Source organism: Plectropomus leopardus, chromosome 11, assembly GCF_008729295.1.
Source record: "Plectropomus leopardus isolate mb chromosome 11, YSFRI_Pleo_2.0, whole genome shotgun sequence".
Taxonomy (NCBI): Eukaryota; Metazoa; Chordata; class Actinopteri; order Perciformes; family Serranidae; genus Plectropomus; species Plectropomus leopardus.
The window spans coordinates 5,538,507-5,563,052 of NC_056473.1; the positions used below are offsets into that span (position 1 = coordinate 5,538,507).

Here is a 24,546-nt window from a genome sequence, read left to right on the forward strand (position 1 = left end):
TCAGCGGGGAAATAAAAAAAAAAAAAAACGGCACCACCACTAGGCATGAAAGTTCTATAGCTGCTATTTTTCTGCTCAAAACAATCACATAATGCACTTTTAAATGACTTTTAATAACTTTAACTTAAAAACTAAAGGTGGGTGTTTCGCCTTTAAGAGTTAAGAAACTTGAAACCTTGTTCTTGTTTGCGCAACAATCAGTGCAGCTCACAGCCGCCAAAGTGTCTAGACTAGCACATGATGGTAGTCAGCCAATGGCTCCACCGCTCTCCTCGGGGGCCCCGTGTGTGTGTGTGTGTGTGAGTGAGAGAGTGAGAGGAAGCGGGGGAAAAAAAGAAAAAGAGAGAGAAACGGAGAAAGAAAGAGATCTGGTCTGCAGTTTGGTTTAGATCTGAGTAGAGAAGCAGGAGCACGACTCAGCCCCGGATTGATCCTCTTCATGTAATTTCAGCTCGCATGGATATTTTGTTGGGATTGTAAAGAAAAGAAGTGCATTGACATCTCAAGAAGACGACAAGGATCCTGATTTCCAGTGCATTTTCCTGGGATTAAATCGCCTCGAAGTACCTCATGCTCTACGTGCCGGTGTACAAAGTAGATTTGAGCTTGTTAAAAGTACGAGACTGTTTGAGGCTGCGAGTTGACGTCTCGGGTTGAAGGCTGCTGGTTTTGGATTATGTTTCTAAGTATATTATGTTATGTTATAATGTATTCTACTTTTTTTAATTCGTTCGTAACAAACACATAAACACTCGACCCCGCAACGATCCTGGATCATAAATCGCAGTTTCACCCGCTTGGTTATTTACAGTGTAGTCGGCTAAATGAATGCATTTTGATCGGAATGCTGAAGTGCATTCATTGCGCGATTTTGTTGTTGTGAATGCAACAAAACAGCCTTCTCTCTAATGTTGCGGTTTTGCCACAAATGCCCGTCAGTCGGCTGTGCATGCATTGCACGGCATTTCACAAACATTAATGTTTTGCAACGACCGTAGAAGTGTCTGCAATATTCGGATATCCGTACAAGAATAAAAACCCTCATATAGATTTTCAAGTTGTCGTATGTTCAGGACGAAACGCTCAGGTCTTGTGCGGCGACTCTGGAGAAGCCGTTTGATCCCAGATAAAGAAGGGGAAGATGGAAATGGCAAAACTAGTGAGGGCTGTAGGGACGATCTGTTCGGAAACAACCCAGAGAAGATTCCCAAAACGGAGCTCAGACCGATGACCCCTAGCGGGTCTGTTGCAGGGGACATAGGGGGTGTGTGCACCCGGAGCCCCGTGGAGAGCAGCGGCTTGGGGGTCACGTCGGACCAAGATGGGGGTGCCGTGTGCGTCCAGGAGCAGGGGAGCCCCCGCTCCATACAGGACAGAGAGTGCAGGACAGTGACGTGCTGCTTATTTAAAGACCGGGACCACTCCGAGCTTAGGGGTCCAGAGACGGCTCAGGGTACCAGGGATCCGGGGTCGTGTCACTTCGTGCTGAGGAGCCTCGGACCACGGGATAGCGGCTCTCCTGAGGCGCAGGAGGCGATGCCACGCACGGTGTTGGAGCAAGAACTGAAGTCAGCCACATACTCTCTTTTAAAGAGGCTAAAGGAGAGGGCGCTGGATACCTTACTAGAGGCGGTGGAGTCCAGAGGAGGGATGCCGAGCGACTGTGTTATGATTTCCCGGACAGAGCTGAGGTTGGGCGGCCATGTGGCATCCCCACAGCTGCTTGTGTGTAAACTGTACCGCTGGTCCGACCTCCAGCACCCTGCCCAGCTTAAACCGCTCTGTGAGTGTAAGAGCTTTGGGGCCCTGGACAGTCCAACAGTATGCTGCAACCCCTATCACTACAGCCGGCTCTGTGGGCCAGGTAAGGGCATCTACTAACAAACTCTTATATTTGAATGTAGCACCTTGTAGGCCTGTAGCTAGAAGCAGCTTTGTAAAGTCACCAGGTAGTCTATAAACAGCTACCCACAAAGCATCTGAGTTTATACTGTTAGTCTTTCCAGCACACTTTATTGTCTTGAACCACAGTTATGTAGGCCAGTGGTTCCCAACTTGTCCAATCACGGGGTCCAGATCTTTCACCAGTCATTAGTTCAATGTCCACACACTTCAAATTGCCCAATATTCAGTTTTATTTCACAAAATGTAAACAGGTTGGCTTCCAACATAAAGAAAGAAACCAAGAATAAACAGAAACAGCACTTCAAAATGAAAAGCTCTCTGCCAGAAATTCACCATACTTCATCATAAAATGTTTTTTTACAAACTTGACACCCTCACATGTCACTTGCAGTCCATTCAGAATGGACCTGTGACCCACTTATAGACTGTGACCCATCAGTTGGGAACCACTGATGTAGGCTACCATCTTTACTTCTGAACTATAAATACACAAGTAAAACCTGCAAATACACCTTAACAGCTAGGGCCATTTTGTCCATTTGCCAAAGGATTTTAAAGAGAACTAAAATGGTGATAGTTATACAGCAGAAATTAATTTTTCAAGATTGTGCGCCTTGAAATATGCTTAAAACATCTTTCCCTATAACCATGTTTTATTTGTCTGGTATTGTTTGTCTTGCTTTCCTACTGAGAGATAGAGAAAGGCTGGCCGTTTGATTAAATAGTTAATGATTACTTAAGTCAACCTCATAGCAAGGTGAACAATAATAAAATCCTTCAGAGTAAAGGATATGAGCTGAGGGAGATTTGACATGATTTTGACCAGATTAAATTTGATTTGTCTAGTTTTTTTGCGCATTTAATGCTATTCCAATGCTATGCTTGTTTAAGTTTGATATATTAAGAAACAATACCAAAATAAATGAAAAATATTGAGTCATTTTAATATTTTTTGTCACTTTCAAAGATTTTAATTGCCCTGAAAGTTGCATTTAAACAGTTCTGTGTAGCACCAGAGCATCGCTCTCACTAGTGAGCAAAATCTGGGCCTTTCCATGAAGGAGCTGTTTGTTTGGACTTTTGCTGTCCTTACAACTCTTATAGCTTTAAAGAATGCCATAACAACATGAAGTGCATAATATATTCAGTGCGTCTTAATATGTAAGTGTCTTTAGTGTGATTGTCAATACAACTGTTTTTGGTTCTTGCCTCTGTTTCTTGTAGGCTTATTGCCAGGTAGGCTGATGCATCTATAGTGATATGTACATGATTGTATAGACTCACTCAGGGGTTTGGACCTGGTGCTCTAGGTCAATTCAGTTGTTGTGGTAGAGGAATGAGCTTTATTTTCACAATCAATGAGCTATCTATAGCACAACCTCCCTGACCTATATAAAACTGATTCAGTTTTGGCAGGGGGCAAGCCTGTGATTTGGCAAACCTTAAACGCTGGGCCACTCGACCCCGCTGACCCGATGACAAGTAGTGGTATCATGTGTAAAGATGCAAGCGTCAGTATTTCTGTCTTCTCACTGGCACAGGAGGCGGATTTTCCATAACATCCATGTTTACTAGTGCCAGCTGGCTGTAGCAAGTACTTCAAAGTCATAAGTCCAACAATATCAGAATTCATAGCACGCAAATGTTAGAAACTGATGTGGATTTGGCCGTCATGTCCCACCATACTGCCGGAATAGATAAGAACTGAATATATGTGTAAGTTTACCAATAAACTGTGGTGTTTGTTTGTTTTAATAAACTGTATAGAAAGAGTATGAAATGTGTTCCCCCTGCTGAAGTGGATGTCAGGCTGCGCTTTTCTTTCCACCAAAACTAGCAAGATGAATTGTAAGAAGAGGGAGAGGGGCACATACCCCATATTGAGACTAAGGCTCGTAGTAGACATAGCTCACATGCGCTCATGCGTGGCCCGATAGAGCTGGTATTTCTTTCATGCTATTCAAGAAGGGGGGCTTTGAATCAAGACCTTAATCACTGTTTTTTACATTGTTTGCAAATGGGGAAGTAAGATGTGGAATTATATGAGAATAACAGACATAAAGTAGATTTGCGTTGAAAAACATTTTAATCCCTTGTAAAACAACACAAAAAAGGTGCATAAAAACAAGTTGTGTTAAAGCCCTTGTCAACTGCAGTTACTCTACCCAAGTCTTGTCTTGGTTTTAAGGAAGAGTTTTTAAGAAAATGAAACCGTAAATAATGTGTGTCTTCAGATTGAAGTGGACAAAAACTTTTTCCTTTTATTTTGCCAGGCATTACACTTTTCAAATGAGATCAGTTTCAAGTTGCGCTTTAAAAGCCCTTTTGTCCTAAGGAGGTCCCCTCATGCTATTTAGGTGAAGGAGTGGTGATAATATACAGTTTGCATACTGCTGGCGCCAGACTGACGAGCTGTGTATCTGAGTGACTGAGTTCAGATCCCAGCAATTACTGCCGCCACTCTTAAAGGACCCGCTGCTATTATGCTTTTCTCCTTCCCCTTTTCCCTGTAGGCGAGGTCACTGTGTGCTCACAAAGTTTTCTTTTCTTTGTGCTTTTCCTTCTTGTGCAAGTTATTCTCTTCATTTCTCCTCTTTTTATTGGATAAAATCAAGGTCTGTGAACACAATGAAGTTAAAAAGCAGAGATTTACTCGTATTCATTAAAGCACTAGCTAAAATTTAGGGTTAGTCTCTGCGGTTGGTGCATCAGTTAAATAGAACGTGCTTAAATTAAAGCAACAAATAGTCTTCTGTTGGCTTTATTAGCTTTTTAATGAGCTTTTAAACTAAATGTTTGAATTCTGTAGTGCAGGCACAAAGCTGTGAGAGATAAGATGTATTCTGGTGTTTACAAATAGAAGTAAAATATTTCAGTAGTTATTTGTTGAAGCCTTTATGACCGTTTGAAGTTTTTTGAGTTGGCATGTTTCTTTTTGTATTCATTTAACACTCATTGCTGTTACTTCACCCAAAATATGATGTAGTAAACAGGGCGTGATGTAGAACTGCAACAAATAATTGATTAGATGTGACAAACAATTCATCTGTTTGAGTCATTTTTTAAAGAAAGAAGTTCAACTTCTCTGATTCCAGTTTCTTAAGTGTGAATATATTCTGGCTTCTTCATTTCACTATGACAGTAAACTGAATATCTTTTGGTTGTGAACAAAACAAGACATTTGAGGACGTCATATAACACCGATCAATATTTTACGCTGTTTTTCTGACAGTTTTTACAACAAACAACTAATCGGTTAATTGAGAAAATAATAGACAAATTAATCAACAGTTAAAAATAACTGTTAGTTGCAGCCCTTGTTTGATTACCTTTAAATTACTGGTATATGAAACATTAGATTGATTGACGTCCAGATGTGCAAGGATGCATGTATATGTGTTACAAGGTGTTTAGTTATTTCAAAAACCAGCTCTGCCAGCCTCTTAGCACTGAAGGCTTTTAACTTGTCAACACACAGTTATTTTCTTACAGTCAGTGTATTCAAACAGAGCTAACAAATGTCAGATTGATTTTCTAAAAAATCCCAAAAAGTACATTTGAATAACTCAGATGAAACTTTCATTTGTTTAGTGACTTTTAAATAGCATCTTTTTCCTTCATTATGTTATTAACATGACTGTTTTGTGTTACAGAGTCACCCCCACCTCCATATTCGAGGCTTTCCCCTAATGAAGAACACAAGCCACTGGGTGAGTGTCACAGATGAGCTCTATTGCACCTGAGGTTTTCTGTTTCATCCTTAATCCTTGTTTCATCTGAATTCTGTTGCTAATATTGATCCTCCATGTTATGACCTGTAACCAGGTAGTTGTAATTACTTGATTTATTATTTTTTTAGTCAGTAATTGCAGATATTTAGAGCCTGCAAATTGCAAAAGGGCACGGCCAGACTTTTGTTTCGGCTGTGGTTTAACAGGAAGAAAAAGGCACAAAACAATGTGAAATATTTTAACAACTCTAATTGGACACCGGCAAACTACATGGTAGCTTTGAGATGAGACCTAAGCCAGCATGTGGCATCATGTCAGCATGCCAACCAGAGCCAGTGTTGGTAGTATGGTGTGGGTTGTGTGCACTGTGGGCTGCTGGGACTTTGGAGCCTGGCTGCTAGTTGGAGCTGCAAGCCTGAGTACAGCTGAGGTTTCTGGCGGCATTTGGAGGGATGTCATCAGGTAAAGCCGGTTGGTGACGTTGCCAGGCTGTCTACTGAGGGATGGTGTTAATTGTTCTGAATTTGATACGAAATAAGAAACATTTTCTGGCTGAAATGAAGACTGACTCAGCGGTAGCAATTGTGTCTCTTGTGCCGATGATCAGTGAGAGTTCAGATGGACTGCAGATGAATAATTTCTGTTTTATTCCCCACAGATCTGTCAGACTCCACATTGTCTTACACTGAAACTGAGGCAGCCAGCTCACCAAATATCACACCAGGGGAATTCTCAGGTGGGTGTGTTTTTTCAACTGTCGTCAGTCTCCTAATAGGGAGTTATATCTGAAATGTCTTTTACTGACTTTATGAATTAATGATTACCAGAAGTTTATTATCCCAGATGAGCTGCTCTATAAATACTGAGGTAATTAGTCAAACAAGTGAATGTGTTTTTCTGTTGTGTTGCACATTTTGTAAGGGGAAATGTCTTTTTTAGTTGGCACTGGGGACGTACTGTATAACTGTTGGTGATCAAATGCTGGTCAAAGTGTGGTTCATATAGATGTGAGTACAGTTCTAATCATTTATTGACATATCAGATAATAAATATCAGCTTTACATGTGTGAGCAGCCGTTTGAAGTAGTAGGGCTGGTATAGTGACACATTAACTAGCTTGAATTAAGGGTGTATGTACTTCTATAGAAACATGACTTTGAAAAGAGCTTCCACTCGATGCATCATGTGAAAAGATTCAGATTAATACTCTTGATTAAAACAGATTATTGACGATGAATTATTAATGTGCGAAAGATCATTAGTACATGAATAAAGGGCTCTGCTTTTTCCGTTAAGTATAACTGAAGTTGATAGTTTGAGTAGTAGAGCACATAAAATAGATGTTAATTTGTAAATATGAAATATGCGTCTTTGTACTGATGTTGTTCCACATCTGTGTGCAAAGCTTTAAATCAGAATAATGCAATGTTTGAATAACCATAATATTACGGTTGTAAGTCGCAGTGCATTTGTGATTCTGTTCAGTGCTGCATTGTCCTGTTTTTCTGGAGCTGAAGTGGTTAAATTGGAATATCTGAGAAAGAAAAGGAAAGCTAGGCATAATTTTTTCTGAGTGTACTTTAACAATGTAGAGTGTATCTGGATGAATATGCAAAGTTATGAAGGTAATTTTATTTTGATGTTGCACTTTATTCCCTCTCACTAAGGGTCATTACGAACAGTCAGAGCTTTAAAGATAAAGGTTTCATTGTGAGCGGTGCAGAGGTTCAGCGGGGCGTGTGCATTGGCCTCTAAATCGGCCTCCCCTCCTCTGTTTTTCTTTCAGAAATATTTGAGTGGGATCAAACTGTAATAAGATCCAAGCTCGCTCTGAAACACACACAAGCACACATAGTTGTGCACATGCATGTGCGCAGACGCTCACACCTACAGCTCTATCAAGCCTGGCTGTAAGTGGGCTGCAGGAAGGGGTGGGTTCAGGGAAACGAAGTTGCTCCTGTGAATGGGGCCACACCAAAGGAAGCGAGTAGAAACAGTCCTGTCCTCTGATTTGAAATGAAACACTCCTCTCTCATGGCATAGAGTAAGCACGCCTCCCCCTCTCCGACGACGGCCACAGCACGCATGCACAGTATCATGTGCACAGGGAGTCAGGGCCCTCATTTTGGGTCTTGCAAGGAACAGCATTTCCTGTTAAAGGGTCTGCCATGGCTCAGGGGCCTGGACACTGAGCAGTTGACATGGCTACCTGGCAGTGAAGTATTCAGTCAGCAAGCCCCCCCCCCCCCCCCCCAGTACACATGCTGTCACCACCTCAGCATGGCCCGGCGACACTCCCTGAGTCAACAAATGAGGGGCTTGTCAGAGCGCGCACCACAATTCCTCGGAGACTGTGGTGAGGAGGGAGGATCTAGACATGCTAGGCTTTGGTTTCTTCCAACTGTGTTGCTGCTTGCACAGGCCGGGCCAGATCACTCTGCATTGGCTACGACACTCTCAGCAAGTTGGACTTGGGAAGGAGAATGACCAGTGCTCTGCAGGGTGGTGGTTTTCCGTGCTGTGAGCTAATTTGCGCAGCCAGTTTGTCTCTGATCATGTTGCATTTGGAACATATGATGTTTTTTTGGTTTTAGATACAAAAGAGTGTCCATGTTGAGTGAAAAAAGCCATTAGCATCTTTGTCAGCGATACAGATTCTCCACCAAGTCAAACATACCCCATCATACGATCAAGAGCCTGAAGGCCTCCTTATAAAGCCCACTTAGTTCTGCTTTAACACACAGGCATGTAATGCATATTGTCAAGTTATCCTGTGTTCCATGTTGCTGTCCTGGAGATGACTTCTTCTGTGAATCCCCCTGCAGCTCTGGTAGAGAGAGTGTCTGTGTGTAACCCGAGTTGTATGGGATCCAGACTCCACCCCTCATGCAGGAACAAGTAAACCTCTTAAAAGCAAGTCTGGGGGGTACTTGGTGGATGGGTGGGGTGTAGTCATATTATCAACTACAGTTTACAGCCCAGGGCTACAGAAATACCCACAGAGCATTCTTCTGCATCACACAATGGCAGAGGAACAGATCGGAACTGGTTGGTTTGGTAGATAAGCTTGTTCTTCCACCTCGACCAGTATTCTGAATATATGTGAAAAGTAGCTCTCATTCTGCGTTATATTATTTAGTGCCATGTTAAGATGAGATATGGCTGTAACATTTAAGTGCAGGTACATTTCTCTCATCCCTCTGGCTCATTCTTGCTGTTGTTTAACATGCTAAAATACTCTTATGCATTCTTTAAAAGCTCATTGTACTCCTCTCCCAGTGTAATACTCATATCTTCAGCTACTGTGTGGTCATAGACATTTGAAGCATTCAGTGTTTTATTTATTGACTGTGTCACAATGTGGGAGCAAGAGGGCCCCACCAGGCACTCTGTGATATCTGTTTACGTCACGAGTGGGCCCAGCTTTCTAGTCACTGCATGCACAGTATACCTTATTACTGTGTGTGTGTGAGGGAATGCGCCTTTGCTGGTGCTGCCCTCCCAGTCTGCCCGCACACCTGTTTCCTCACTGCCTGGGCCTCGTCGTGTGGACATCAGAGTGAAGCCCTTTGAAGCAGGTCTCATTGCTTCCTGTATGACTGTCTGAGGGGGTGTTTTCCCCCCATCACATCAACTTTATTATGTCAGTCACATTGTCTCTGACATTTGGGGCTCTTTATGTTTGTCACTCCTTCATTTTAATGCCACTCTCAGTGTTCGGAGGCACGCCAAGATATCTTCGTGTTGCTACTTTTTGAGAGCGATTAAGTGTACTTAGGAATTTCAATCATTGAAGCTATGTTTTTTTTTTTTTTGAGAGCGATAAAGTGTCGCTGTGTGTAGTGATTACCATATTAACAGTATTTATGTGTAATGAATGACTCAGGCTTTTCCTCTGTGCTGGGTTTAGCCTGTGTAAGATCACGGCTCCAATCTGCCTACATTCTTCAGTCATCAGAGGTTGTGTCCTCAATCAACCCAGTGGAATTTGTCAGCATAACACTGTGTGTACACGCTCATGTTGGTGTGAGTTGAGATCACCGATGTGAATGGAGGGGCTTTCTCAGATCTGCTGGGTCAGGTGACCAGAAGACATGCGGAGTGACCTGAGTCTCTGTCCTTTTTATTATTTTCCTCTCTTTTTTCCTTCCCCTTCCTGATCATGTAGGAAAGTTGGAGTGGAAGAGCGGAAAGATTGAAAGTTGTTAGACGTGGATTACACAGAGTGCTGTACTTGAGGGAGTAGGGCATCAGCAGGTAGTCAGGGTTCCCACACAGTAATCACACAGAGCTCGCCTCTGTCTGCCGGCCTGTTTCTGGAGGAAAGGCCATCACTGTCTCTCTGGATGTCTCGTCTGCAGACAGGCACTGTGTCAGGTCCACTCTGGTATTGACTGATTCTTCCAGGCAGAACAAGGCCGTCAGTAGATAGATGGGAAGGCCTCATGTGAGTCATGCAACAGATTTCTCAGGGGAAAAAAACATCTTACAATGCATAGTTGCTGGGACCACATCTGTAAAGCTTTTGTTTATACATTTCTTAGTCTATGTTTCTTCCTCAGGGTCCTCATTCAAGTCCAGATGCCCACTGACATACATTCACACGCAACAGCAAAGCAAATTAAATTGTGCAGTCAATACTAATCAAAGCCTGGCTGTCTGTGTCAGGAAGAGGCCAGCACTGAGCATCAAACCATTCCCTCCGTCTGTGTGAGAGACAGTGGAAATGCATGGAATAATTAGACAGTCTAATCAAGGCTTGTGATGCTTCTGCTGATTAAACTAGATTAGACTGGACCAGCACTTGTTGGTTCGGCTTTGAAGATGTGATTCCACTTCTGCTAGGAACTAATTAAGCAGCTTATCTACTTTATACATCGGACGAGATTTGGGATAAATTGCACCACTAATTTTAACTGTCTTGTTATGTTTTTCCGTATTACTTCATCTGTGCAGTGCAGTGTATTTTATGGATGGCTCTTTCAAATTGTGCTTGATTTTTTTTCTCCCCTGATGTTAGGTGACATAATGTAGGTTAAATCATTTACAGCAGACCCAAATCCACAGCCAGATGATTAATTTAAAGCTCAGGAGCCGCCATATTCGATTGAAGGCTAATATTGTCACTGTGCTCCTCCATCTTTTGAGGATTACGTTCAAAAGTAGCATGTTGTGACATCTAGCTGTCTTTGTGTAGCAGCAGTGCACTGACTCTGCACTGCTCAGACAGCGGTATGGTCTGATGGAGTGACAACTGCATCAGCATGTTAGCGATGACCCCCCTCCCCACCTTGAGGCATGATTCCCCCCGCTCCGTCCCACAGACCCCAGAGTGATGCAGCCCAGGCTCATCTCCCCCTGCAGCCTGGCACATGGCCTCAGGTTTCCACCGCAGCCCTGAGCCTTCCCAGCGCCTGGCCGCCCACACTCCCTCAGGAGCCCCAATGCTCCAGGATACGGGATGTGGAAATAATGTGACTCGAGTGCTTCCACCCTGCCTCCCGAAATCAGGTTTTGCGGATTGTTTATTTGAGGGGAAGGAGGCCTCAGACAAACATCCTGTTTTAAAAAGCTGCCTGGGTTTTGTAGCAGCACAGGGCGGTGAATTGCCCCTTTGACAGCGGGGGGGAGACTGAGGAATGTTGAAGAGAAGGCCAGCATCTCGGGAGACGTGAGGGGGCTCTCCTCACCCGTTTGTTATATCCAGTTTGTGGAGTCCATTTTTAAGATGGGGGCGGAGTGTTGCAGCTATACATCCTGAAGGGTCTTGTGCTCCATTCACTCTGTAGTGGTGTAGGGCCCGGACCCACAGTCCTCGTCTCAAGTATCCGTTCCTGTCCTGGGAGGCTAGCTTCCGTTTCCCCTTACGTAACACACATACACATAGAAAAAGAGCCATTGATAAGAGCGATAAGGCCATTTTTCATTTTCCCTTTCTCAGCATTGTTGGACTGTGGTGTGTCAGAGAGCCACTTTCAACTTGTTCTCTCTGGGGTCGTGACACTCAGGATCCTCAGCAAAGTCCTCCACCGTCCACACAACCTATTGGCTCGCTAATATAACATGTTTGTTGTTGTTTATGGATGGGTGTTACATGTTTATGTTTGTGTGATCGCAGTGTAGTTTGTTTCCCATCTGTCAGATTGCAACACAGTCTTCTAGCCGTTAGATGCAGGTATTTCCGTTTTTGTTTTCCAGTTCTTTTGAGTTTTGTAAAGCCTTTAAGGTGTGAGCCAAGTCAAGATTAACATAGTTAAGAAATCTCCATAGTGTGTGCTGTCCGTATCAAGCAGCCGAAATGTGATCTCAAAGGCAACACTTTTTGTTATCTTAAATTGTCACGTACATTGAGAGGACGAGTGTAGTTGTTATTGTGTTGAGATTTTTTTACACTAAATTTGCGCCAAGAGCTGATTTTCAGTGAGAACTGGCAACACAAGTCCTAGACATGGTGAGGTAATATGACCTCTATGTGCAGAGTGAAAGCCATGCTAATCTAAAGCAGTCCTTGGAGAGGCCTGAAACCCCTTACATGTCAACAGAAACTAGCCTGCTGAGCTGAGTATTTATCTGTCTCCGCTTGGCAAGCCACAGTGGTGCCAGTGCTGCTGGGTGTTTGACTAACTTCTGAAGGGCTCACAGATAAAGATAAATCTATAGCCTCATACAAGTCTAAGCTCACAGTGCTGTGCTTGTCATATGAATTTACAGAGTGTACTGTGCTCAGCTAGGATAAGGTGGACTATGTTTCATTTTAAGGCTCACCGCAAAGATAGAAAGCACAGTCGGCAGAAATAACAGGAGGTGTGCTCAGGCTCTAATTTTTGCCCCATATTCTACCTTAGCAAACAAAGTGAGTGAGCTAATCTTGTCGTGTGCTCAGGGAGGGCTGCTGTTACCATCTTCTCTTCCTTCACACCACAGTGCAGCACCGGCCTCCACCAATGGCTCCATTCATTCAGCTCAGGGCACAGGGTTACAGCAACAAATAAAGAGCGTGCAATGCCATTAAAAATGTATGGAATGTCCAACTGTTAGTTTAGTGTTTTAGTGTGCCTCCTCTCAAGGCTGAGAGGGGGAACAATACTCCATTTGAGCTGGCCACTGTAAATGTGCTAGCCTTGCAATGCCTGGCAAGCAGCAGTGAAGGAGGTGCCAGTTGTGGACGCTGTTTTTATTTTCTGACCATTTTACCCACAATTATAAATCCAGACACCGGCCTTGGCCAGCTATGATTTAGGCCTGTGGTCTGATTGCTGGCGAAAATAGATTTTTTTTCCCTTCCTCCCCAGAGGAGCATTGACAGTTGTGCCTGAACCTATGGCTGTCAGTATTTTTAAAACTCAGAATAGCCAGCGCATTCTTTGAGCCTCCAGAATGCTGTGTGTGGATTAACTGTAGGGGCCCATGTCATTCGACATCTCTACACAAACCTTTTACAGCCAGAGGGAAAGGATAGGAGCTCATTGTTGATGGCTGAGCAGTATACACCCTGTGTATCAAGGCCTCGTTCATTTTCTCTCTCCACTGTATATGTGTAAACCGAGAGACAGACTTCTTTTTTCTCTCTTTCCTTATCTTGAACTTGATCTGATGGAGCTATATCTTCATTCCACTCCCTTGTCCTAACATGGGGCCAAGTATGATAGACATCATTTTGAATCTTTGATCTTGTTCCCGAAAGATGATGCCTTTTAAATCTAAACAGAAAACCTTTATTTTAAGTGATGGTCCTGCAAAACACCCATGATGATATAGTGTTTACAAACTGTTCAGGCTGAGGTAGCATGTGCAAGTATGTGTGTCCTCACTTTCTACACAAAGTACAACTTTACATGGACAATTGCATGCTGGGATAAAGGTTTTGCAAGTGGTAGTTATGTGAAAATTCTCATTGATTATCCTCCCCAGGGAAAATGATATTTACTTTTGTAATGCATGTTTTACTTATCTTTTGTTTGTGTGCATTTCTGAGGCCTTGGCTGTGTGGCTCAGTACGTGCAGTCAGGCTGTCGCATTTCAGGGTACGGTTTAGATTAGAGGTCTGGCTGTAGCTTCCCCCTCTTCCCCTCTCTGTGACTGCCAGCACATAATTTACTTAATGAAATCCTGCCATTCCCTTTAGCTTCAAGATTTTTTGCAGATGTTGACAGGGAAGGACTTTGTGAATTATTGGAAATGTTCACTCCTGCATTTTTAATGAACGTCTTGCTTGTTGCGAATGGGCCGACTTGTCGGGGACGGGGGGAAACAGTTGTCTTTGTTTGGGGAGCTGGTGTCTGGATGCCCGTGGTGGAGCCGTGTGTGTTACAGCCCCAGCAAGTGTTGTGATTGAAACAGAAACTCCGGTGCCACATTATCCTGACAGAACACATTCTCCTCACAGACTCTGATCCACTGGGTCGATCAATAGGAAACCATTGTTTGAACGGCAGCTCTGTCCATCATAGCGGGTTCACCTCCCAGCCCGGTGGAAACCAAATACCTACCTTTCGCCTTAAATTAGTCGGACTAATATAACTCGTAATAATAGAGTTCCTTGTTATTGTTAATTTGAAACCAAGCCTTTACCATAGCTAGAGTATATAGGCCGGCTTAAGTCCGCTTCCTCCCTCAGAGTTTTTAGGAAAATTATGAAATAAATAAAGAATAGTTTGCATATAAAAGTTTAAGACCACACATCCACTTCCTCTCTCATGTGACGTGTGATTTGGTGAGACTTTTTTCCCCAAACGAGAGGAAAAAGAAAGCAACCTTCTTGCTGCACCCCCCACCCCCCACACTCCTAACCAGAGTAGGAAGTTAGGAGGCACAGCGAGGGGAGGAGGGGGGAGTTCAGGAATGTGCAGGGTCTCCTCTACTCAAACGCTCCAGCCTTCTTGGCTCGAACCTCCCTGACACACTCACAAACAAACACACTCACACTTGCGCGTGCGCGCGCACACACACACACACACACACACACACACACACACACACACACACACACACACACACACACAAACAGATAGGTTGTATGAGGAGGTGAAAGGGCACAGCCACCCAGCAGGATGTTCGCTGAGTGTTTTGCTTTCTGCGCTCTCTCGGACTTCGCTGGCCTTTAACGCCGCCTGTAGATATGACATTTACAAACATCCCCCACAGTTTTCACAGAGCTTTTACATGCCCTGAAGGACTCTCCTAGGCCTCACTTGCATCACCACCATCACTTGTGCTCTATGTCTCTGACACATAGCAGCGCTTAGGAGGAAACTTTGAAGAAATGAGCAGCACATTCTCTTCCCCTAAAAAAAACCCCAAAAACATCTTCTCCCTCAAACCAGCGGTCTCTTACTCACGCGCCCAGACGGCTCCTCCGTATTAGCCTCCTTCGCTTCCTGTGCTTTTTACACCCTCTGTTGTTTATTGATTTAATTTATGGATTTTGTTAGTTATCTGCTATCAAGGGTACAGCACCTTTCCTCCCTCACAGGGTCATCCCGAAACAGAAACGGAGGGAAAGTGGAGAGGAAGTGGATGACAATGTAAAGCATTCCCATTGTGACCAGCCAGGCTTGGTGACTGGATTCAGTTTCTCCGGCTCCCATAGCATTTTCTCCCAGCACATATCTCTCTCCCTCTCTTTCTGTCTTTCTCTCCCTATCTCTCTCTCTCAGTAGAGAAAGGCCAGACCTCAGGGAGAAAAATCCATAGACATGTAAGAGCAGCTCCAGTTAGCATGTCTGTCTGATAAAGCCGACTTTGATGGCAGCGATAGCCCAGACGCCAGCCTAAATGTGGCCTGCTCAGGGGTTATAGTCGGCCTGTAGGAACCTTTGTCTGCAGAATTAAAGCTATGCCATGCACTGAGCATAAGGGGGAGGCTTTTGCTTTAGTTCCACTTTGTTGTTTTAGTTGTAAAAGAAAGTTAAATTGAACAAATTATAGGAGGAGGGGGGCACAGGAATGCACAAAGAAAATAATTTGTTCTAGATTTTCACACACACAACCACAATATACACACACGCACACACGCGCACACACACACACGCACACACACACACACACACACACATACATTCCATCCCCCCCCACCTCACCACAAGCCCCCCAGCCTATCAGTTCATTGGTAGAGTCTAATAGCTGGAGGGGAATCTAATCCTTGGCACAGGATGAGAGACTGCTGCTCCCCCCCTCCTCTCCTTGCTGCCTCCTCCCCTCGACTGCTTAAAGGGACTCGCTACAGTGTTTTTCTTTTCTTTTTTTTTCCTTCCTCCTCAGCAAAGTTTTGCAGGAATGAGTTCATCTCTGCTCTCCGTGCTGGATTAGGAGAGATGAAGTATAATGGAGGTGGCCCCGGAGCTTGGTGGGGAGATGTTAGCACGGAGGGGAAGCTGTTGTTTGTCTGCCTGTCCCTGACACTCGGCCTCCCATTCATCTCACTCCAAGGCTGCAGAGCTGTGTTTACCCCGGGGCAGCTCTTTTCTGCTTCTCCCTCTGCCCTTTTTATTTTTTCCTCCCCCTCCCTTTCATGCTGTCTTTAAAAGCATTACTGGATGATCATCAAGGATTGCCATTGAAACTTTCAAGCCCCCATTTTTGTGTACTTAGTAGTAATTATCCAGACTCGCCCTGGAGTGCAAGGAACCCATAGCAGGGAAATCTGCTTTCTTTCCATATGTAAACCTGTGGAAAAGGCTTGGGCGCGTGGTGTTTAACATAGGCATATTTAAGGGTTGTGTTAATGACATGTTGGTCTTCTCTCATAACAGAGGAAAAATGATTTAATAGCTATAATCATGATCAGTATTTGCCATTTCTTTGGCCCGTGACATTCACAGTAGCATTTATTATCTTCAGCGGTGGAATGTAAAAAGTGCATTTATTCAAGCTCTATACTTAAATACAACTTTTAGGTTCTTATACTAAGAGTTGGGCAATATGATGTAATATTGATATTCTGGTATAAGACCAGATATCATTCTAGATTTTGGATATTGTCATATTGTAAGAGTTGTCTTTTTCTAGTTTTAAATGCTGCATTACAGGAAAGTGATAAAATGTACTGACTTTAGTGTTCTAGTATGCTACTAGTTGATGCTAGCAGTGATATTGTTCGCCTTTTACCCACTTATGCTGTGTTCATAGTTCAAGTGACACAGCAACACGCTACTAGTCATTTTCAGTGGAAGTGGGTGACATGAACCTGTTGCTGCTGCTGGGTGTGATGTATTTCAAATCAAAGTTATGCTTGCCTCAACATTTTTCTAGCGCTCTTATCATATGGTAAAGCTTCAGCCAATAACACGTTTTTGTTTCTGGCCATGGAGTTGTTTTATTTGGCTTAGTTAGCTGATGCTATGTTAGCATTATGTGCACACTGGGAGGCATTAGGGCAGCTAATGTGATGTTAAAATAGGGCTCAGACATTGATCAAAAGCATAGATATTTTTCAACCTAATACAAACTTTGGATGATGCTCGGTCAAGGTGCTTTGTGGTAGGTAGCAGACGCAGACACACCTGTGACGAAGTTGAAAAGCACTTCAGAGGTGACTCTGAGTTAGTTTACATGCACAGTTAAGTCAAGCTACAGTTATAGCTTGATCAGGTTATTTAACTGGACTACTGTCCTTGTCCTTGTCCTTGATGTAATGATGGAAATATGTCCAACTCCACCACGGTAGGTGCAATATGCCCCCTTTCAGCTAGTTGCTATTGGACCTTCTTCCTGTTGACCTTAATGTTTCGGTTGATACCTTTTTGCTTATTTTGTTTTCTTCCCTTCTTCCACTTCTTTTTTTGTCACAGCTTTCTTCTACCAATTTAAGCTGTTTGACCTCTGGGTTAAAGCCCGGTGTGGGCATTATGGAGCATGCGCAGAATGCCGAGGCTGGTTCAGGTCCAATTGAATCGTATACATGAAAGAGTAATATGACCCCCAACCGCATTATCTAGATGTGTTAGTCCGAGAAATTAGACTTAGTATGATTTCATAGGGACTAACATGTTACGTGTATTTTGAAAGTCCAGTTTTACTCAGACTAGCACAATAATTTGACTTTTTCTAACATGTAAACAAACTGTGTGATAATGTAGCTGGTCACGCTGTTGTGTTGTCACTTATCATGTTAACACAGCATCAGTCATTATTACCACATTACTTATTGTTGTTTTTCAAAAATCTAAATCAATAGTCAAGCTTATTATATTGTGGCATTTTTGATGTTGAGGTATTTGGTCAAAAATATAATGACATTTGACTTTCTCCATATCGCCCAGCCCTATTTGTACTGCACTTGAATAGGCTATTTCAATTTTATGCAACTTTCTAATTCTTAGTTCATAACATTTATTCAACAGCTTTAGCTACTAGTTTCTGCTCTAAGATTGTACATGCAAAATATCAGAGATGCTTATAGATGTTCAAACTAATTCCAAAAGTTCTGAACAAATGAATACATCAGAATAAGTGATCAAGTGACGTCATAATATAATACCTACACGGGCCATTTTTTCTGGTTAATGAGTGATACTTTTACTCCTTACACTTTAAATACATTTTGCAAATAGTTCTGAGTCTTTGAATGCATGCTTTTTCATTTAAATAAAACCACCTGAATTCTTCCTGCAATGCTGCACACTTTATGCACTTTCATATTCATGTGGAATAAAACTTTGTATCAAACCAGCACCTTATAGCTGAAATATCAACCCTTTTTGCAGACACTTGATCATGTGTCACTGTTTGCTTTCTGAGTTCCATCAGACTGATAAAAGTCTGTGTTTGTTGTAAGACCTGATGTCCTGCTTTTGATACTCTGAATTCCTCGAATGAGATGTGCAACAGGGAAACAGAAAAATCAACATTTTCACATGGTTTCCATGGAGCTCACGTCTTGTTATGGAAATCAAACTCTGCACACCAAATGCTTCTGTAGTTCCTTAAATATCTCTGTTTACTCTGTTACTGTACTAAGATATGTAGTACGTGCAGTTACAGGCATCCCAAGGTTACTTTTATTTCACTAAAAGTGCGAGTGGGCTTGTTATATTCTGAGTGTCGTAATCTGTTTACTCATTCTCGAGGCTTGCGGGAAAGCCAAACACAGACTATCCTTATCATGCTGTTCGTACACTGCTAGCTGCTTTATTCCATGTATTTCCTGATGGCTGTGGAACATTTTGTAGACCAAACAGCTTCCACAGATTGATGTATCTCGACTGTTTTTTTATATCAGCGCTTTGGGATTGGTTATGTAAGGTGTTAGGGTTGATTAAATCAGATCATTGCCCCTGGCAGCAGGAACAGGAAGTGCAGCGGCCATACTGTGGCTGTGTCCCGAGACTCTGAGACTGACACTAAGAGGAGAGGCTTTTGAGAATAAAATAACAATAATAACATGCGCTACTATTCTAATGGGTAAACGGAGCTGTTAAAAGGTGGCAGGGTTAAATGGATGCAGAGCACCAGTAATTGCTCCCAGCCCGTCATAGCTCCGCCCTGAGCAGACCCTCTGAAAGCCCAACATGGAGTCCAAGAGAGTTGCATGTCTTTGCTGTGGTCAGAAGGGAGGAAGACACACGCCCTCACTTCACCGCCTCATATCTGACTTTAAGGTTTGGTCTGACTTGGCATGGCCTCTATTCTGCGTCATATACTCATAATTAAACCTAGCTGCATGCTTTCTGATGTCAATTTGGAAAAGGTGGATAAACATTTACAGAGACATCCAAAAACTGTGAAGAAACAAGAAACTTTTTTCAAGACTTTTGAAGAGCATTTTAGAAAAGCAGCTAGAGCTCTAGAGTTAAGGCCTTAGTTGCTGTGGTGATATTGTCCAAACAGTCTGCAGATTGGTGATAGCTCTGCTCTGTCAAAGAGATCCTAATGAGTTCTTCTCTCAGAGTCCTAACCCCAGCACACCCACCTAGCCAAAACACACAAGTACAGGACAAAAACACAAACACACTGGCTGATTTCCCCGTGTGAGCAGACACATGTGCGCACAGGCACACGTAGACGCTTAACACAACAGAGCGACAGGAAAAGGCCTGGCTCATGGTGTACTCATTGTCTTCCCTCAGGCTTAACATTTGATACATTTCTAACCTTTGTCCTGCTCATTCCACTTCCTGGTCCTCGCAGTCTCACTGGCTACCTTCGTTCCAGGCTACGTGTGAAAACTAGACACTATTGACCAAATTGCTTTTGCTTTATCCTTCCCATCTAAAGAGGAGGAGACGGCAGCCATTTGGTCTTTTGTGTTTGTGTGCACAGTTTCAAAGTGAGTTTACCTTGATGTGTGGGCTCCATTTGATTTGAGACAATAGAGGGCCGTAAACAAGTTGGGGCTGAGTTCTTTGTGTGGCAGAACCGCGCTGAAGTAAAAGCGGAGCTCAGAGTGGAGGAGCCGGAGTGTGGAATTCACTAATGGCACATGCATGTTGGGGCCCCTGAAGAGAGGGGGTCATTTCAGCCATCAGTGTGTGCGCAAACACACAGAGAGCCTGTCTGCAGCTTCCCCCCACCCCCACACATCCACACTCGCTCACTCCTTTCCTCCACAACACACACACAGAGCCTTGAACCAGCAGGCGTTTTGTCTGTGCATGTCTGGTCAACGTTTTTGCTAATCTTTGTATAAACTTTACTAGTGTGGGTCACTCAGCAGAAAGGTTTAGTTGGGTGGGAGGTGAGCGAGGCATTTTGTTACTGTGTGGATCTGCGATGCTCCACCTTAAAGGCGTTTGTTAATGGGGCGGGCGGTCATTAAGCCCTGAGAGCAGAGAGACTGAAAGGAATGGGGCCACAGGCCCAGGCTTTAAATCCTCTGTGCCAATAGACCCTCTGAAGCAAAATAATGGCATCACTCTGTGTGTGAGTTAATGGGAGCTGATAGCATGAAGGCTGGGGGGTCAGCGGGTCACGGGCTTGTGCTAAGTTGTCAGGGAGCTGAATGCCGTCCCTGGGCCCACAGCAGGGGGAAGAGCTGGGCGGAGGGGGAGGGGGACCCCCTGCCTGGCCCTCTCCCGTCACCCCCACTCTTGTGGAATGTGAGGAAGACGAGAGAAGAGGAGAAAGAGGCACCTTCATTCTGAAGAAGTAAAGGGTGAAGAGACGGATGTGAGATCATGGGACTCTGTGCTTTTTCTTCCTCCTTCACCAGCCCTTCTCCTCGTCACGCATTTTACGAGCAATATAACTGCATGACAACTCTGAGCAGTGTGCACTGAAGCAGCCTCTGAAAGAAGTCGACAGTGCTGTGTGTCTGTTCACTATGGTGAAGATAGAAGTCCACCGAGGGAGCAGTAACTCACTTTGGAGTGCTGAGGGCTGTCACTGGAAAGAGTTCACAGACTGCAGCCATGAAAACTGAATTAACAAGCTGATTTACTGGACAGAGATGTTTAGGAGTGAGATGCCAACTTTGTTCCACTGTAAAAACAAATAAAACTGTGTGTCTTCAGCAGTGTTTATTAAAATTTGCACAGGCAAAACACTGCTTTTTCAAAAAGTAGATTTTTAATCCAGCCCCAAAACACTACTGCCGGGACTTATTTGCAAACTTTCAGTGGAAACATTGAGTGTAATCCTAAATTAATTTTAGTAAACATGATCCGTTTTGGAAGTGCATGTGTGAGCAACAGTGACTACCTCTGTGCTGGGTGGTCGGTGTTTAATCATTACAGTGCCCTCCTGAGGCACAGGAGGAAACTGCAGGTCTTGTCTTGGACTGACCTCACTACACTCTACACCCCCAGGATATGTATAGTATTCCTGTGTGTGTGTGTGTCTGTGTCTGTGTGTGTGTGTGGGTGTGTGTGTGTGTGTGTGTGTGTGTGTGTGTGTGTGTGTGTGTGTGTGTGCGCGCGTGTGTGCAGTGGTATTTATACAAGGCTTAGATTTCAATACAGTGCCTCCTTTAGTATTTATAGTGTGGCCATCTGCTCTGAACAATAAAAAAAGATAGTTAATCCCTTAAAACTTAAGCCTTCCTTTTTACTAGGCCTGTTTGCTTTTGTTTATATTTTGTTTAATGACCGTCCCCCTGTCTCTTCTAGATGCCAGTATGTCGCCTGACGCCCCTAAGCAGAGCCACTGGTGTAATGTGGCATACTGGGAGCACCGCACACGCGTGGGTCGCCTCTACACAGTGTACGAGCACTCCGTCAGCATCTTCTATGATCTACCTCAGGGCACGGGCTTCTGCCTGGGCCAGCTCAACCTGGAACACCGCAGCAGCACCGTTCAGCGCACACGAGGCAAAATCGGCTACGGCATCCTCCTCAGCAAAGAGCCAGACGGCGTTTGGGCGTATAACCGCAGTGAGCACCCCATATTTGTCAACTCCCCAACTCTGGATGTGCCTAACAGCAGAACTCTGGTGGTGCGAAAGGTGATGCCAGGCTATTCCATCAAGGTGTTTGACTATGAGCGCTCGTGCCTCCTGAGGCACACCACAGAGGCTGACCTCTTGGACGGACCCTATGACCCCAACAGTGTGCGCATCAGCTTTGCTAAGGGCTGGGGCCCCTGCTACTCAAGACAGTTCATCACCTCCTGTCCCTGCTGGCTGGAGATCCTCCTCAACAACCACAGATAACACAGACGGACCCCACAAACTATCCCAAATATCATCTACCTAGATTTAATATAAAGTTTTATATATTATATGAAATATATATTATACTTGTAAATACGGAGTCATTTTTACAATGTAATTATTTATGTATGGTGCAATGTGTATATGGACAAGAGGAAAAAACGGAAAATGCACTTTGGCTTATATATATTATATATATAAATATATATAAAGATAAAGAATCTTTCAATACCAACATGAGAAATTATACAGCAAACTTAGGATGAGCCTGGATTTGGTGTATAGTTTTCATATACTATTAATATCCAGACAAAAAGCTAACACCATTCACACATTGATAATAAAGTATTCGCATAATAACTCCCTTTGTTTGGTCTGCATCATTAGCTCTCTGTTTACAACGCACTCAATATTTATTTTCATATCTTAACAAGTGACATGTCTAAAATACAAACCATCACTATGTATTATACTGAAATATAAGTCCTTGTGTGGCATTTGACATTCAAGCCAAGGGTTGGGATCTCTTTTCCCAGTTAGCCTGGGAGCAGATGATATAAAGATCAGAGTTGAACTTGCATTGACTTTGCCAAACAGAAAATGATCAGAGCTGCTGTCATTTCTCTGTTTATTCAGAGGCTTCATTGTGAAGAGTAGTGTGATATTGGCTCTCATGGGTATAGAGGAGTTAATTAGAAGACCAAAAGCCATAAAATAGACAGTATTGATATTCAGGGCTCCTCCAGTCATGGGAAACCTGGAAAAGTCATGGAATTCCACAATGTTGTTTTTCAGGCTGGAAAAAAGTATTTTAAATTACTTGAAAGTTACAGAAAACTTCTGAAATGTTGCTGTGTAACAAAATTAACTAGAATAATAGATTGGATAATAGATTCTCATTAGGTGGGAAATGCTCACAATAATGTCAGAATCTGTGACTGCATCACAACTTTTTTTATGCAATTTTCACTTGCCCCGACATTTTTATTGCAAAAAACGCTGTCGTGTCGCTGTCGTGAAACCAGGCACACCAGGCAACAAAAATCCCAAAAACACCCTGCGCACTCTTGGAGGGACTGTATAAATGCCAGTCATGTTTGAATAGACTTTGAATCTGATATGTTGAATAACGCTGGACAAGAAAAATTATGTGACAACTTTTTGTCTTACCTATAATTGAATAGCGAATTTAATTTTCTTTTTCAGCACCAATTGGCACTTTTGTTGTAACTGCTCTGAAAGTAGAGTGTGGTAGTTTGCGGATATATATATATTTTTTAAATCAATTAACCAGCAGACAGGCCACCCAAACTGTCAGCAGGGAGCTCTACTGCTCCATGTCTGCAGATCGCTTATTATAATATTATTCATATTTGGAGTAAAGTATACTATACAGTTCTCTTCATGTTACACTTTGTGAACAGTCTTGGAAATTTTGTTATGGTTCCTTGTGAAGTCATAAAAAACTTTTAAAATTTTTACCATGAAAATATGTGGGAACCCTGTATATTTTAGTAGCATCTACAGCATCTTAACAAGATTTCAAGACAAGCTAGCTCAACTGATCCACATTTCCTTGTGGTCCTAAGGAGCCCCAGTGATGAGGACGAAGAGGAGATGTTGCAGTGGAGGACAGTGTGGGAGGAAATGATGTAACTCCTCAGGCTCAGCAGTCAGGCGATTCTTCCAAAGGTGTTCCTACTTCCGCACATCATCGCTGGCCCCGCAGTCTCAGGTCTCGGGTCCCTGCAGCCAGCTCACCTCACAATGGACGTTGTTCTAACTGACCAGGGATGCGGCACCCTGAAACCGCCACAGTGATACTGGAATGTATGCAGAGAAACCAAGAAGTTTTACAAGCCTACTGGAATCTTAAAAACTACAGCCAAGGTGGATGTGGTTTAGCTGGCTTCCTTCGTAATTGCTGGTGTTGGGTTGTCAGATTGGCGGTGGTGGTAGTGAGGAAGGGGGGGTGGGGGGGGGGGTCTGTGCCAACATTCAGCAATAGAGGCATTCAGTAACACTCTGATTCTGGTTTAATGAGTGCTGAACTGTGCAGTTAGGAGGAAATGCGATTTTAAAAGTGGGCTCTCGGAGACTTCAGATGAGCTATTTGAAGTCAGAGAGGAATGTGCTTTGAGACACAATGAAGAGGGGCTCTTTCTTATGACAGGCTGTCATATTTTGTGTTGATAATACTACTTTCCAGTGGTGTGTGTGCGCTGCTGAGTGCAGCGTCTCTGTCCTTCCCCTCCTCCATAAAGGCTCAGACAGCCTCCTCCAGGCCTGCTGACTGTCTGGAGCCAAGACTGTGTAGAGTTCAAA

General features: G+C 43.5%; 1 protein-coding gene across 1 annotated transcript; it reads left to right on the plus strand.

Annotated features, from left to right (window-relative positions):
- Positions 1-360: 360 nt before the first annotated feature.
- On the plus strand, positions 361-22,581 carry smad6b (SMAD family member 6b). Its single transcript, XM_042495570.1, has 4 exons — positions 361-1,864; positions 5,559-5,615; positions 6,295-6,372; positions 21,680-22,581. Exons 1-4 carry the CDS (start codon positions 1,066-1,068, stop codon positions 22,219-22,221), a joined length of 1,476 nt encoding a protein of 491 aa, XP_042351504.1. The 5' UTR covers positions 361-1,065; the 3' UTR covers positions 22,222-22,581.
- Positions 22,582-24,546: the final 1,965 nt, after the last annotated feature.